At 43.0% G+C, this 16,037-nt stretch overlaps 1 protein-coding gene and 2 long non-coding RNA genes across 3 annotated transcripts in view; 2 read left to right on the forward strand and 1 right to left on the reverse strand.

Moving 5' to 3' along the window:
- LOC149984022 (uncharacterized) overlaps positions 1-16,037 on the reverse strand; it is a 217,700-nt gene that overhangs the window by 108,524 nt on the left and 93,139 nt on the right. The gene's annotated exons all lie outside the window — the stretch shown is intronic.
- Positions 1-16,037, forward strand: part of LOC149984023 (uncharacterized) — a 129,037-nt gene that overhangs the window by 44,174 nt on the left and 68,826 nt on the right. The window lies entirely within an intron of this gene.
- On the forward strand, positions 1,472-3,285 carry LOC149984024 (uncharacterized). Its single transcript, XM_090232078.1, has 3 exons — positions 1,472-1,789; positions 2,406-2,498; positions 2,629-3,285. The coding sequence occupies exons 1-3, from the start codon at positions 1,521-1,523 to the stop codon at positions 3,134-3,136; spliced, it is 870 nt and encodes a 289-aa protein (XP_090088204.1). The 5' UTR covers positions 1,472-1,520; the 3' UTR covers positions 3,137-3,285.

The raw sequence follows: 16,037 nt of genomic DNA on the forward strand, positions 1-16,037 counted from the left end.
CGTGGGAGCCATTCTTTCTCAGCGCTCCCTCTCTGACGACAAGGTCCACCCTTGCGCGTAATTTTCTCATCGCCTGTCGCCGTCGGAACGTAACTATGATGTGGGAAACCGCAAACTGCTCGCCATCCGCTTAGCCCTAGGCGAATGGCGACAGTGGTTGGAGGGGGCGACCGTTCCTTTTGTCGTTTGGACTGACCATAGGAACCTTGAGTACATCCGTTCTGCCAAACGACTTAATGCGCGTCAGGCTCGTTGGGCGCTGTTTTTCGCTCGTTTCGAGTTTGTGATTTCTTATCGTCCGGGCTCTAAGAACACCAAGCCTGATGCTTTATCTCGTCTCTTCAGTTCTTCAGTAGCCTCCACTGACCCCGAGGGGATTCTCCCTGAGGGGCGTGTTGTCGGGTTGACTGTCTGGGGAATTGAGAGGCAGGTAAAGCAAGCACTCACTCACACTCCGTCGCCGCGCGCTTGTCCTAGGAACCTTCTTTTCGTTCCCGTTCCTACTCGTCTGGCCGTTCTTCAGTGGGCTCACTCTGCCAAGTTAGCCGGCCACCCCGGCGTTCGGGGTACGCTTGCTTCCATTCGCCAGCGTTTTTGGTGGCCCACCCAGGAGCATGACACGCGTCGTTTCGTGGCTGCTTGTTCGGTCTGCGCGTAGACTAAGTCTGGTAACTCCCCTCCTGCCGGCCGTCTCAGACCGCTTCCCATTCCCTCTCGACCGTGGTCTCACATCGCCTTAGATTTTATCACCGGACTGCCTTCGTCAGCGGGGAAGACTGTTATTCTTACGGTTGTCGATAGGTTCTCTAAGGCGGCTCATTTTATTCCCCTCGCTAAGCTCCCTTCTGCTAAAGAAACGGCACAAATCATCATCGAGAATGTTTTCAGAATTCATGGCCTTCCGTCAGACGTCGTTTCGGACAGGGGTCCGCAATTCACGTCTCAATTTTGGAGGGAGTTTTGCCGTTTGATTGGGGCTTCCGTCAGTCTCTCTTCCGGCTTTCACCCCCAGTCTAACGGTCAAACAGAACGGGCCAATCAGACTATTGGTCGCATCTTACGCAGTCTTTCTTTTCGTAACCCTGCGTCTTGGTCAGAACAGCTCCCCTGGGCAGAATACGCCCACAACTCGCTTCCTTCGTCTGCGACCGGGCTATCTCCTTTTCAGAGTAGCCTCGGGTACCAGCCTCCGCTGTTCTCGTCTCAGTTCGCCGAGTCCAGCGTCCCCTCCGCTCAGGCTTTTGTCCAACGTTGCGAGCGCACCTGGAAGAGGGTCAGGTCGGCATTTTGCCGTTATAGAGCGCAGACTGTGAGAGCCGCTAATAAGCGTAGAACTAAGAGTCCTAGATATTGTCGCGGTCAGAGAGTTTGGCTCTCCACTCAGAACCTTCCCCTTAAGACAGCTTCTCGCAAGTTGACCCCGCGGTTCATTGGTCCGTTCCGTATTTCTCAGATCATTAACCCTGTCGCAGTGCGACTTCTTCTTCCGCGATATCTTCGTCGCGTCCACCCGGTCTTCCATGTCTCCTGTGTTAAGCCCGTTCTTCGCACCCCCGCTCGTCTTCCACCCCCCCCCCATCCTTGTCGAGGGCGCACCTATCTACAGGGTCCGTAAGATTTTGGACATGCGTCCTCGGGGCCGTGGTCATCAGTACCTAGTGGATTGGGAGGGGTACGGTCCTGAGGAAAGGAGTTGGGTTCCCTCACGGGACGTGCTGGACCGTTCGCTGATCGATGATTTCCTCCGTTGCCGCCAGGTTTCCTCCTCGAGTGCGCCAGGAGGCGCTCGGTGAGTGGGGGGGTACTGTCATGTATTGTCATATTATGTCTTGTTCCTGTTCTTTCTCTTCACTCTGTCTCCCTCTGCTGGTCGTATTAGGTTACCTTCTCTTCCCCTCCTTCCCCCAGCTGCTCCTCATCTTCTCTAACTACCTCGTTCACCCTTTTCCCACCTGTTCCCTTTTTTCCCTCTGATTAGGTCTCTATTTCTCTCTCTGTTCCTGCTTCTGTCTTTGTCAGATTCTCGTTTGAGTTTCTCATGCCAGAACCAAACTATCGTCTTGTTTGCTTCAACCTTGTCCTGTCCTGTCGGAATCTGCCTGTTCATCTGAGGCTACGTGTGATCAGGTACCTCTGTCCTCTACAACCCAGCTATTCTCCTCTGCTGCTAGAAGGGGACTCTAACCCAGCTATTCTCCTCTGCTGCTAGAAGGGGAACTCTACTGTGATATTCAGAAGGACTTTATGTTTCATTTGTCGCCCTCTCTGCGGGTTGTTTATTTTGCCATCATATACATTTGAAGAGGATCTATGTCTTACCTGTGTTTTGACATTAAAGGACTCTGTTTTTGTTAAACCGCTTTTGGGTCCTCACTCACGTGCATAACACTATGTGAACAAAACAGGTCAACATTCACAAAGCCACTGGGCCAGACGGATTACCAGGACGTGTACTCAAAGCATACGCTGACCAACAGTCAAGTGTCATCACTGATAAGGTAACCTGCCTAAATGATTACTGCTCACGTCTGTAGCCATGAAGTGCTTTGAAAGGCTGGTCATGAATCACATCAACAGCATCCTCCTGAACACCCTAGACCCACTCCAATTTGCATACTGCCCCAACAGATCCACAGAGGACGCAATCTCAATCACACTGAACACCTATGTGAGAATGCTTTTCATCAACTACAGCTCAGCGTTCAACACCATAGTGCCCACAAAGCTCATCATTAAGCTAAGGACTCTGGGACTAAACAATTTCCTCTGCAACTGGATGCTGGACTTCCTGACGGGCCGCCCCCAGGTGGTAAGAGTAGGCAACAACACGTCTGCCACGCTGATCCTTAACACTGGGGCCCCTCAGGGGTGTGTACTTAGTCCCCTCCTGTATTCCCTGTTCACCCACTACTGCGTGGCCAAACACGACTCCAACACCATTGTTAAGTTTGCTGATGACACAACAGTTGTAGGCCTGATCACCTACAATGATGAGACAGCCAATAGGGAGGAGGTCAGAGAACTGGTGTGGTGCCAGGACAACAACCTTTCTCTCAATGTGAGCAAGACAAAGGAGCTGATCGTGGAATACAGGAAAAGGCGGGCCGAACAGTCCCCCATTAACTGGGGGCTGTAATGGAGCGGGTCGAGAGTTTCAAGTTCCTTGGAGTCCACATCACCAACGAACTATCATGGTCCAAACATACCAAGAAAGTTGTGAAGAGGGCACGACAAAACCTTTTCCCCCTCAGGAGACTGAAAATATTTGGCATAGGTCCCCAGATCCTCAAAAGGTTCTACAGCTGCACCATCGAGAGCATCCTGACTGGTTGCATCACCACCTGGTATGGCAACTACTCGGCATCTGACCATAAAGCGCTACAAGAGGGTAGTGCAAACGGTCCAGTACATCACTTCGACCAAGCTTCCTGCCATCCAGGACCTATATAATAGGTCAGAACATTTTCAGAGACTCCAATCATCCACTGTTTTTCTCTTCTACCGCACAGTAAGCGGTAGAAGAGAAAGGAGGACCAAAAGGCTCCTCAACAGCTTCTACCCCCAAGCCATTAGACTGCTGAACAATTCATAAAAATCACCACTGGACAATTTACATTGACAACCCCCTTGTGCACTGCTGCTACTGTTTGTTTGTTACCTATGCATAGTCACTTCGCCCCCACCGACATGTACTGATTACTCCAAATAGCCTGTATCCCTGCACAATGACTCCATCCCTGTACCAGTGCCCCCTGTATATAGCCTCTTTATTGTTATTCTTATTGTGTTCATTTTAATTTTTATTGTAGCCTACTTGGTAAATATTTTCTTCTTGAACTCCACTGTTGGTTAAGGGCTTGTAAGTAAGCATTTCACGGTAAAGTCTACACTTCTTGTATTCGGCACATGTGGCAAATAAAGTATGATTTGATTTGAAAGTGAAGCATGACAGCATCATGCTTTGGGGATGTTTTTCAGAGGCAGGGAATCGGAGACTAGTCAGAATCGAGGGAAATATGAACAAAACAAAGCACAGAGAGATCCTTGATGGAAACCTGCTCCAGGGCGCTCAGGATCTGGGGGCAAAGGTTCACCTTCCAACAGGATTACGACCCTAAGTTTTCATCCAAGACGATGCAGGAGTGGCTTCGGGACACATCTCTGAATGTCCTTGAGTGGCCCAGCCAGATCCTGGACTTGAACCCAATCTAACATTTCTGGAGAGACCTGAAAAAATAGCTGTACAGCGACGCTCCCCATCCAACCTGACAGAGCTTGAGAGGATCTGCAGAGAAGAATCTCCCCAAATACAGATGTGCCAATTTATTTTTTATTTTTTTACCTAGGCAAGTCAGTTATGAACAAATTCTTATTTTCAATGACAGCCTAGGAACAGTGGGTTAACTGCCTTGTTCAGGGGCAGAACGACAGATTTTTACCTTGTCAGCTCGGGGATTTGAATCTTTCGGTTACTAGTCCAACACTCTGACCACTAGGCTACCCTGCCGCGTCATACCCAAGAAGCTGTAATCGCTGCCAAAGTTTCTTCAACAAAGTACTGAGTAAACTGTCTGAATACTTATGTAAAAGTAATATTTCATTTTTTGCAAACTATTATGAAAAACTTGTTTTGCTTTGTTATTATGAGGTATTTTGTTAGATTGATGAGGGGGAGAAAACTATTTAATACATTTTAGAATAAGGCTGTAACGTAACAAAATGTGGACAAAGTGAAGGGTTCTGAATACTTTCCGAAGGGAGAGGGAGAAAGAGAAAGAGATAGGGAGGATGGCACTAGACTAATAACGTAAATTCCTCAAGGTTTATCAGATAATGTTGAATGTTATATTAATGGAACCCGGACTGAGGCTGTCATGATAGTGGAGCAGCAACAGTATTCTAAACCAATCACTGCACTGTAAATACATACATTTATATTGTGCATTGCTTTACTGTCCATGTACTTGGAGAGAAAAGGTATCAACAATAGATACGATATAAAGTCTATGATGTGATAATACGGTATGAACCAAACTGCAGCAACATAGGCAAGGAAAACATTACTCAGTCAAATTGCTTCGGCTAGGAGCATATCGTGTCAAAGTTTGTGTAAGCCTTAATGACAATAGAATAGTTTCGCAAAAGAACAGGAAAGTTTTAGTCATTAGGCAGTCCGTTGTATTCACTGAATATTCTCCAGCAATCTCGCTCCAGGGTACAATACATATTTATTTGAAAATTATTAGCAACAAAGATTCTCATGACTTTTAAAGCAAAAGAGAGAATAACAGAGCCTGTATTCATCCTTATATTGTCTGTTGTGGATATATTATATTTAGGAAGTAAGTGTGTCATCTAACAGTTGCAATGTATTAGTATCTCAAAGGTACTGTGTTTAGAGCCAGTGGGTTTGGGTTAGTAATATAACACCTTGCAATTTTTAAACATGGTTAAAAATAAATCGATATGGCATAAACCATAGCGTTGATATGAATTAGCTAATGGATAATATAAGGTAGCATGGCTACTTACACTGAGTGTACAAAACATTAGGAACAACTTTCTAATATTGAGTTACGTACACCCCTTTTTTCCCTCAGTACTGTGTCAATTTTTCAGGCCATGGGCTCTACAAGGTGTTGAAAACGTTCCACAGGGATGCTGGCCCATGATGACTCTAGTGCTTGATGTCCTTTGGGTAGTGGATCATTCTTGATACACACAGAAAACTGTTGAGTTTGAAAACCCCAGCAGCGTTGCAGTTCTTAACACACCCAAACAGGTGTGCCTGGCACCTACTACCATACCCTGTTCAAAGGCACACATATTTTGTCTTGCCCATTCACCCCCTGAATGGCACACATAAACAATCCATGTCTCAATTGTCTCGAGGCTTAAAAATGATAATTTAACCTGTTTCCTACCCGTCATCTACACTGATTGAAGTGGATTTAGCGGGTGACATCAATAAGGGATCATAACTTTCACTTGGATTCACCTGGTCAGTCTATGTCATGGAAAGAGCAGGTGGTCCTAATATTTTTTACACTCAGTACCTTCAGAAAGTATTCACACCCCTTAACGTTTTACATATTTTGTGTTACAGCCTTAATTTCAAATGGATTCCATTTAGATGTTGTGTCACTGATCTACCCACAATACCCCATAATGTCAAAGTGGAATTATGTTTTTAGAAACTTGTACAAATTAATAAAAAATGAAAAGGTGAAATGTCAATATGTATTCAACCCCTTTGTTATGGCAAGCCTAAATAACTTTGGGAATATAAATGTGCTTAAAACAAGTCATGTAATAAATTGCATGGACTAACTTTCTATGCAATAATGGTGTTTAACATGATTTTGGAATGACTACCCCATCTCTGTTGACCCCACACAACTGAGCAAGTGGACAAGTACATTAGTGTCTAGTTTGAGAAACAGAGTCCTCAACGTCAACAGTGAAGAGGCAACTCCGGGATGCAGGCCTTCTATGTAGAGTTGGAAAGAAAAAGCCATATCTCAGACTGGCCAATAAAAAAAAAGATTAAGATGGTCAAAAGAACAGACACACTGGACAGAGGATCTCTGCCAAGAAGGCCAGCATCCCGGAGTCGCCTCTTCACTGTTGAAATGATCATGTGACAAATGCAGTGGAAATACTTTTTAACGCATTTGTTGACAGAATAACCATAATGTTGCGATGCTGTTTTGTGGTTCTCCCACTACAACTTGTCAAAGCATGCAGTTTATTAGACTATAGATAAAATATAATCTTACTCAAATTGTTACCATGTCGCCTACCCTCTTGCCCTCTATCTGCGAGCTGTTAGCTAGAAAACACATGCCAAGACCAGAATGGGCACATTCGCTGTTTATCGCAGACATTTTGTGCCAAAACCATCAACAGCGTTAAAACCAGGGGATAGAACTGGTTCAGGCAAAATAACCCAAAACCCTGTTTTGAGGAACATAAACAGAACTGGGAATAAAAGTGATCTCTAGGTTCCAGAACAGATCCATCATTTTAAAATCTTAAGAACTGGTTAATTAAGTGATAATGACCCAAGAAGCCGGTGTTTGGAGGATATAATGGTACGGGTGCCAAGATATCCTCCAAACACAGGCTTCGAGGGCATTATCACTTTTACACAGCGGGTTACCAACATATTCAAATAATGATTGACATATTTTCATTAAAAATACTATTTTGATGAATTTATTCTTACTATTTCATCCTTCCACAAGATATAGTCCCGAAACAAATATAGGGTGGCTAGTCGTTTGTTCTATTGGTTCGGTTGCCAGAGACATGACCCAGTCGTTCAGTCTTTTTGTTCTGTATCTATGGACGTGGCCCAGTCGTTGGTTCTAAATGTTCTATTGCCATACTGACTGAAAACATTCTTATCCCTTGCATGCTACCTAGTCAATTATGGCTAACTGACAGTCATGTCAAATATTGCAGACAGAATAACAACAGTAGCTGAATTTGTTTTCTAGTGACATTTATATGGATATATCCATAACAATGAGCTAATTGAGGCACGATTTCCCCTGGCATGGAAAATGTGTTCACTCATCAGGACACTGTTGTTCAGAGGAGCTAGCCAACAACACAGCTACAGTAAAACAATCACTTCAAACTGAAGCTGGAAAGAAAAAAATGAATGCCAGCTGATTCATGATTTCAACTGGCTAAGAAACGCTGCCAGCCTCCTCTCTCACTCTCTCTTGTACTACTCCTGAACCCTACACGTCCATTACTATGGGACAGTTGGAGATAGAATTTGAATATTGAAATAATTTTGAACATTTCGGAGATTTAGACAGTAATGTTAATACAACTCTCCGCTGTTGAAATCTAAATGTTAGTCTAAAAGAAATGTTTGATAATATTTTGATGCTTTTTATAGTGGAGATAAAGTGTATTACTTCCCTGCTTGGGCTGATGAGACAGTGGATTGCACAGTCAGATGGAACAGAGTAGGCATTTTAACATCATAGATTTAACTTGTGGAATAGACACCGGCTGGAATGCACTTTTAAACAATCAGCATTCAGGACTAGACCCACCTGTTGTATAAAATCTGTTAAAATCTGATGCCCTCTGGTGGTATTTTGAGGGGGAATAGTTTTTGTCGTGCCCTCCTCACGACTGTCTTGGTGCGCTTGGACTTGGTCTTGGTGCGCTCAACCTGCTCCACTACAGCCCCGTCCTCCTTTTCCCGTAGTCCACAATAATCTCCTTTGTCTTGATCACGTTGAGGGAGCGGTTGATGTCCTTGAACCATATGGTCCTCCCTATAGGCTGTCTCATCGTTGTTGGTGATCAGGCCTACCACTGTTGTGTCATCGGCAAACTTAATGATGGTGTTGGAATCGTGCCTGGCCGTGCCGTCATGAGTGAACAGGGAGTAGGGTTACTGAGGTTACTGAGCACGCACCATTGAGGGGCCCTGTGTTGAGGATCAGCGTGGTGAATGTGTTGTTACCTACCCTTACCAACTGGGAGCGGCCAGTCAGGAATTCTAGGATCCAGTTGCAGAGGGAGGTGTTTAGTCCCAGGGTCCTTAGCTTAGTGATGAGCTTTGAGGGCACTATGTTGTTGAACGCTGAGCTGTCGTCAATGAATAGCATTCTCACATAGATGTTCCTTTTGTCCAGGTGTGAAAGGGCAGTGTCAAGCGCAATAGAGATTGCATCATCTGTGAAACTGTTGGGGCAGTATGCCAATTGGAGTGGGTCTCGGGTTTCTGGGATAATGGTGTTGATGTAATACTTGACCAGCTTTTCAAAGCACTTCATGGCTACAGATGTGAGTGCTACAGGTTGGTAGTCATTTAGTCAGGTTACATGGTGGTCTGTTTGAAACAAGTTAGTATTACAGACTTAGACAGGGAGAGGTTGAAAATGTCAGCAAAGACACTTGCCAGTTGGTCAGTGCATGCTCGGAGTACACGTCATGGCAATCTGTCTGGCCCAGCAGCCTTGTGAATGTTGACCTGTATAAAGGTCTTATCTCACATTGGCTGCAGAGAGCGTGATCACAAAGTCGTCCGGAACATTTGATGCTCTCATGCATGTTTCAGTGTTACTTGCCTCGAAGTGAGCATAGATGTAATTTAGCTCGTCTGATCACTTTTTTATTGACCGAGTCACTGGTGCTTCCTGCTTTAATTTTTGCTTGTCAGCAGGAATCCTTAGGATAGAATTATGGTCAGATTTGCCAAATGGAGGGGGAGAGAGAGCTTGGTGTGCGTCTGTGTATGGAGTAAATATGTCACCAATTATCATTCCAAAAGGAATATATTTTACCTAATGGTGGAGCTCTAAACATTTGCAACCTCCCATAGAAACAGCCATTTTATAAGTGCATGGCTTGTGTAACGTGCCATGAGTTCATTTTTCGTCTTACAGGAATGAGGTACAGTGACCGGACAGTTTATTAGATACACCACCCCGTTCACTAGAATGTATCTCCCCTACATTCTGTGAATCACGTGGTCGTGGCTTGTTATATAAAGCAGACAGGCATAGAGGCATTCAGTTACTGTTTGAATGAATGTTAGAATGGGCAAAACGAGTGACCTAAACAACTTTGAGTGTGGTACAGTGTGATCATCTGTGCCAGGCACGCTGGATCCAATATCTCAGAATCATGGGCTTTCCACGCACAAGAGTGTCTAGGGTTTTCCATGAATGTTGCGACAAACAAAAACATCCAGTCAGCGGCAGTACTGTGGGAGAAAACAGCTTGTTGATGACAGGTAGAAGGAGAATGGCAAGAATGGTGCAAGCTAACAGGCGGGCCAAAAACAGACAAATAACAGCAGTGGTGTGCAGAACGGGTATCTCGGAACACACAACTCGTTGATCCTTGTCATGGATGAACTATTAAAGCAGACATCCACACCCGATTCCACTCCTATCAGCTAAAAACAAAAAAGAAGCAGCTGCAGTGGGCACGTGATCGCCAACACTGGACAATTGAGGAGTGGAAAAACATTGCCTGGAACATGACATCAACTTCAATTTACTTGAATGACCTGCTAGTGTCCCCAGACCTCAACCCAATAAAGAAACTATGGGATGAGATGGAACGGGCTGTTCGCAGTATGAATGTAACGCCATCCAAACTGCAGCAACTGTGTGACGCCATCGTGTCAGTATGGACCAACATCCTTGTGGAACATTTCTGTAAACAACTAGCTTACTCATTCCAAGCTTCTCTATCCGTGATAATGGGTCGAGTAAATAAACAAATAAAGAAAGGGCATGCCTAGTCAGTTGCACAACTAAATGCATTCAACCGAAATGTGTCTTCTGCATTTCATCCAACGCCTCTGAATCAGAGAGCTATTGTTTACCTTTGATGATCTTCGGATGTTGTCACTCAAGAGGCTTCCAGTTAGACAACAAATGTTCCTTTTGTTCCATAAAGATATTTTTTATATCCAAATACCTCCGTTAGTTTGGTGTGTTATGCCCAGGAATCCACCGGAAAGAGCGGTCACAACAACGCAGACCAAAATTCCAAATTATATCCATAATGTCTACAGAAAAATGTCAAACGTTTTTTATGAACAATCCTCAGGGTGTTTTTCAAATATCTATTCGGTAATATATCAACCGGGACAGTTGGCTTTTCACTAGGACCGGGAGTAACAATGGCCGCCTTTCTCTTTTGCGCACAACTCACTTTGAGAACCCCCACCTCTCCACTTACGCAATGTGGTCGTTCACGCTCATTCTTCAAAATAAAAGCCTGAAACTATGTCTAAAGGCTGTTGACACCTTAGGGAGGCCATAGAAAAAGGAATCTGGTTGATATCCCTTTAAATGGGCAATAGGGATGCATAACAACAGAGAGGTTTTAAAAACAGGGGCACTTCCTGATTGGATTTTCCTCAGATTTTAGCCTGCAATATCAGTTCTGTAACTCACAGACATAATTTTGACAATTTTGGAAACTTTAGAGTGTTTTCTATCATAATCTGTCAATTATATGCATATTCTAGCATCTGGTCCTGAGAAATAGGCCGTTTACTTTGGGAACATTTTGGATATAGTGAAAGATTTGTCCCAAATACAATGCTTTTCATTTTTGAAATATTTAGGACTAACATATTCCTTGCCACCTATTCTGACACTAACTGCAACTCTTTGTTAAGTGTTGAAGTCATTTCAGTCACTGTAGTAGCTGACAAATAAAGTGTTGCGACATCCATATACAGAGACACACTGGCTTTACTCAAAGCCAGTGGCATGTCGTTAGAAAAGATTGAAGGTGCCTAAACAGCTACCCTGGGCAATTCCTTATTCTACCTGGATTATGTTGGAGAGGCTTCCATTAAAGAACACCCTCTGTGTTCTGTTAGACAGGTAACTCTTTATCCACAATATAGCAGGGGAAGTAAAGCCATAACACATACGTTTTTCCAGCAGCAGAGTATGATCAATAATGTCAAAAGCCGCACTGAAGTCTAACAAAGCAGCCCCCACAATCTTTTTATTGTCAATTTATCAATAATCAGTCATTTGTGTATGTGCTGTGCTTGTGGAATGTGGAATGTCTTTCCTAAAACCCTAGACCAGACAAAACACATAAATCCCCCATGTCACACCCTGACCTAACCAAAATAATAAAGAAATCAAAGATAACTAAGGCCAGGGCGTGACAGCTATTATCTGCAGTAATTTTTCATCCTGGTTGTCACACTCACTTTAAGGAATCAGATATACTTGGATGTGTAGTGTCAGCGTTTGTTACTGGCATGTCATGCCTAAGTCTGAAAAAATCAAGTAGTTGGCAATATCAGTGGGTTTTGTGATGAACGAGCCATCTGATTCAATAAATGATGCAGCCAAGTTTACCTTTTTGCCCAAAATTTTCAAAGCTTTTGACTATCATTCTTTATATAATTTATTTTTGTTTCATAGTATAGCTTATTTATATTGTTATTCATAGTCACATGACTTCTCAATTACATTTGCCAATCAGTTGAGCTGCCAAAATTCTTTGCCATACCTTTTGCCTCATCCCTCTCAACCATAACATTTGTCAATTTCTCATGAATCAAAGGGGATTGAACAGTTTTTACAGTCATTTTCACAATGGGTGCATGATTATTAGTAACTGGAATAATCAATTTCAGAAATGTGTCAACTGCAGCGTCTGGTTGCTCCTCATTACACATCACAGAACAGCAAATATTATTTACATCAACAACATAAGAATCACTACAAAACTTATACACTATATTTGGCCCAGCCTTTTGAACTTTTATTTTCTTAGATATGGCCACTATATTGTGATCACTACATCCTATGGATTTGGATACTGTTTTAAAGCACATTTCTACCTTGGTTACAGTGGAGGATGCTAAGGGGAGGACGGCTCATAATAATGGCTGGAACGCAGCAAATGGAATGGCATTAAACAAATGGAAACTACTTGGTTGATGTATTTGATACCATTCCACCTATTTCACTCCAGCCATTACCACAAGCCCATCCGCCCCAAATAAGTTGCCACCAACCTCCTGTGGTAGGTTGACTGATAACCTGAACCAGGTTGCAGGCACTGGTTAGAGTTTGTCTTGAGTGGGCGGCTTGATGAAAGCCAGTCAATATTTAAATCACCCAGAAAATATACCTCTGTTGATATCACATACATAATCAAGCATTTCACACATATTATCCAGATACTGACTGTTAGCACTTGGTGGTCTACAGTATCTTCCCACAAGAATGGGCTTTAGGTGAGGCAGATTTAACATGAGATCCTTTCTGAGCTTTACAGGAATGTGGTTCTGAAAATAGACCGCAACACCGCCACCATTGGCATTTCTTTCTTTTCAGTACATGTTATAACCATGTATTGCTACCACTGTATCATGAAAGTGAGTTTCATAGATAGTCAGAATATGAATATCATGTTACAAGCAAGTTATTGAATTCCTTAACCTTGTTTTTTAGGCTACATATCTTAAAATGGGCTATTTGTAGCACTTTTCTAGGTTGCTTGAATGTTTTTAATGCTTTACTGGGAAGCTTATCAGAAGTAGACTTGCTCATGTTATTTATATTGGAGCTTATGGTGCACTATGAGCTGCACACGGTGGACTTCCTACTAGGGCTAGAATTCGCTAGCTAGCTAACTACCAACTGTAACAGTGTATTTAAGAGATAGCAAGTGCTCACTTACTGTATGTTTTCAATGAACATTTCAAGATGAAACATTGTTAACAACAAGTAAACTATCTAAGCCAACCTTGTCTGTTTTGCCCAATAGTTGCGCACGTGTCGGTGTTGTTGCTATTGTACCCCATCAATTTAAATGTATAGCGGACAGATTGGAATGGCAGTAAGTCTTAAACCTTAAATGGTGGAGCATTTTGCCATGTCCTTTTGGTTTGTTATGCCTTTTAGTCACTGCCAGCTTGGAAGCCTTTGTAAAGGCCTTTGGTGCTATAAAATACCAAATATTCAAACACTTTACCTACCAGCAAACCTGCTTGCACCAATCCCTTGTAATTACAGTAAAATATAATGAAATACAAACCTCTCCCTTCAATGAACATCATTCATCCATTCGGATTACGGTATTATTTACTTTTGTACAGTCAATTTTATTGTATTGTACTGTCTGTCATTACACAGTACTTGCTTTGAAACTGTTAATATTACAGTAGGTGTACTGTAATATGAACACAGCCTTTGCTTGTCACTTAGCTGCCTGTAAGCTACTGTCAAATTCACGGTAATGCCTTTACAGTGTGCATACAACTTTTTATGTGCACTAATTTATTACGCTTTTTTTTGTCTAAATATTGGAATATTCGCTTGAAAATCTTTCAACAAATTGATGGAAACCTAGCTTATGTGTTCCATTTCTATCTGTAACAAAGTGTGACACCATAGGTAAGCTAGAGTTCACATAAGAGATGATCTAGACCTTTTTGAGAACTCTATCCTCCACTTCAGCATTAGAGCTCTCAGCTCTCCATTATAGTAATTCATTTGAACACACAGAGCAGAAACAGCAGCCTAACTATCCAGTATGATTCATAAACGTAATTATTCCTCTCAAAATATAATGATTACAGGGTAGCGTTCACAGGCTCGTTCACATGAACAAACAAAGACATGTTAGCCATTACGATTGCATAATTTTAATGCAGCTGGCTGCCTCACTGCATAAACTGCATTCCACCATGGTTTTCATACTACTAAAGAGAGACAATTAGTCTGGAGACAGTAAGAGATGTTCCTGTATATGTGTAAGAGTGCAATGGTATGGTCTCTATTAATCAACCCACACGGTCAGATAAACATTTAGAACATTTAAAACCTTGTTCGGTTGAATTGTTAGGAAATCTCCTCCAGGATCCATGGCCTCAGGGTAGACTGGGTTCTGTAACCTTGAGGGTGTCTGCATTTTGATTTATTCTTCCTGGCTTGTATCAAAATCAAACTCAGCCAGCTGAGCAGCCCATCTCTCTTCAACGGTACTCAGGTTAGCACTGTCTATACTTGAAATGATTGTGATCTGTGTAAGCCACAAACTTTGAGTGCAACTGGTACTCCCTGAACGTATCAGTCACATCCCATTTAAGGGCAAGAGGTTTGAATGCACTGTAGTGCTTGACGTTCCGTTCTGATCTGTGGAGTCCCCGACTGGCATATGTCAGTACTTTCTCTACTCCATTTTGATGTTGGCTTAACACAGCACCCAGGCCATTGAAGCTTGCATCTCTGGTCAAGATAAATGGCTCTATGAAGTTCAGGTATGCCAAGATAGGCGCTGTGGTAAGTTTCTTAGAGTTTGTCGAACACCTGCTGACGAGCGTGAATACATCCCATTGGAAGGGGAGTGCCTCTTTGTTCTTCTTTGGTTTACCCTCCAGCACATACAGGAGAGCTGCAATCCAAGAAAAGTTGGGGACACATTTTCAGTAATAGCTAATGAACCCCAAAGCCAGGTGGATATCAATAGGGCATTTAGGAGTAGGCCAGTCTCTTACCATTGTGTTTTTTCCTTCACTGACACAGACACCCTTGGCTGAGATGACGTGTCCCAGGAACTGCACATCTTGCTTCACAAGATGGCATTTGCTTGGTTTAAGTTTCAGACCACACTCTCCAAGCTTCAAGAACACTGTAACAAGCCTTTCCAAGTGTCTCAAAGTCACTGGAGAAAACCAAGATATCCTTGAACAACATCTCAAGCAGGTGATCATCCAGGGCCGACTTCATTAACATTTGGAAGGTCACTGGAGCATTTGACAATCCAAAAGGTATCCTGGTCCACTCGAATAAGCCAAACACGGTGGTGACTGCAGTCCTGACCTGGTCACTTGAATCCATTACAACTTGGATGCATCCTTGCATGTGACACTGTTCAATCCACGATGGTCACAGTAAAACCTTATACTGCTGTCCTTCTTCTTAACGATCACTGCAGGTAATGCCCATAGGCTATAGCTCCAATTTGAGAATTACCTATCCCACAAGGTCCATTACATGTTTTTTAAACTCCTGAGCTGTGCTCGAATACTGATACCAACCACACTAGCTGTACTATTTGTGACGTAAATTGAGTATGTAATATGCATCTTGGTCATAGTATGGATATAGTTAGTATGCAAAAAGTTACCATCTTCAGAAAATGGCTGTGGCTTTACAACATTTTCAGATTTGAAGAAAATAATGATTTGCTATGCGGCATAGCATATTATTACAGCAGTTGCTTATATGTACCGGTATGTTAGCTAGCTACCTAACGTTAGTTGGCTACTAATACTGTCACGGTCGACATAATGAGGAGACCAAGGCACAGCGTGGTAAGCGTACATTCTTCTTTAATTAACGAAAGAACACTGAACAAACTATAAAAACGAACCATGAAGCTAATATGCGTAGTGCAGACAGGCAACTAAACATAGACCAAGAACCCACAAACTACCCAAGGAATATGGATACCTAAATATGGCCCCCAATCAGAGACAACGATAAACAGCTGCCTCTGATTGA

This window comes from Oncorhynchus mykiss, chromosome 4 (assembly GCF_057628025.1).
Source record: "Oncorhynchus mykiss isolate SJ-2025 chromosome 4, ASM5762802v1, whole genome shotgun sequence".
Taxonomy (NCBI): domain Eukaryota; kingdom Metazoa; phylum Chordata; class Actinopteri; order Salmoniformes; family Salmonidae; genus Oncorhynchus; species Oncorhynchus mykiss.

What these genes read in the sequence shown, in the direction of transcription:
- LOC149984024 (XM_090232078.1), top strand. Translation starts at nt 1,521, where the DNA reads ATGTCTCCTGTGTTAAGCCCGTTCTTCGCACCCCCGCTCGTCTTCCAC. An exon ending in AGTGCGCCAGGAGGCGCTCG is followed by an intron (nt 1,790 to 2,405) that starts GTGAGTGGGGGG and finishes TGAACAAAACAG; the next exon opens with GTCAACATTCACAAAGCCAC. An exon ending in CAAGTGTCATCACTGATAAG is followed by an intron (nt 2,499 to 2,628) that starts GTAACCTGCCTA and finishes CTGCCCCAACAG; the next exon opens with ATCCACAGAGGACGCAATCT.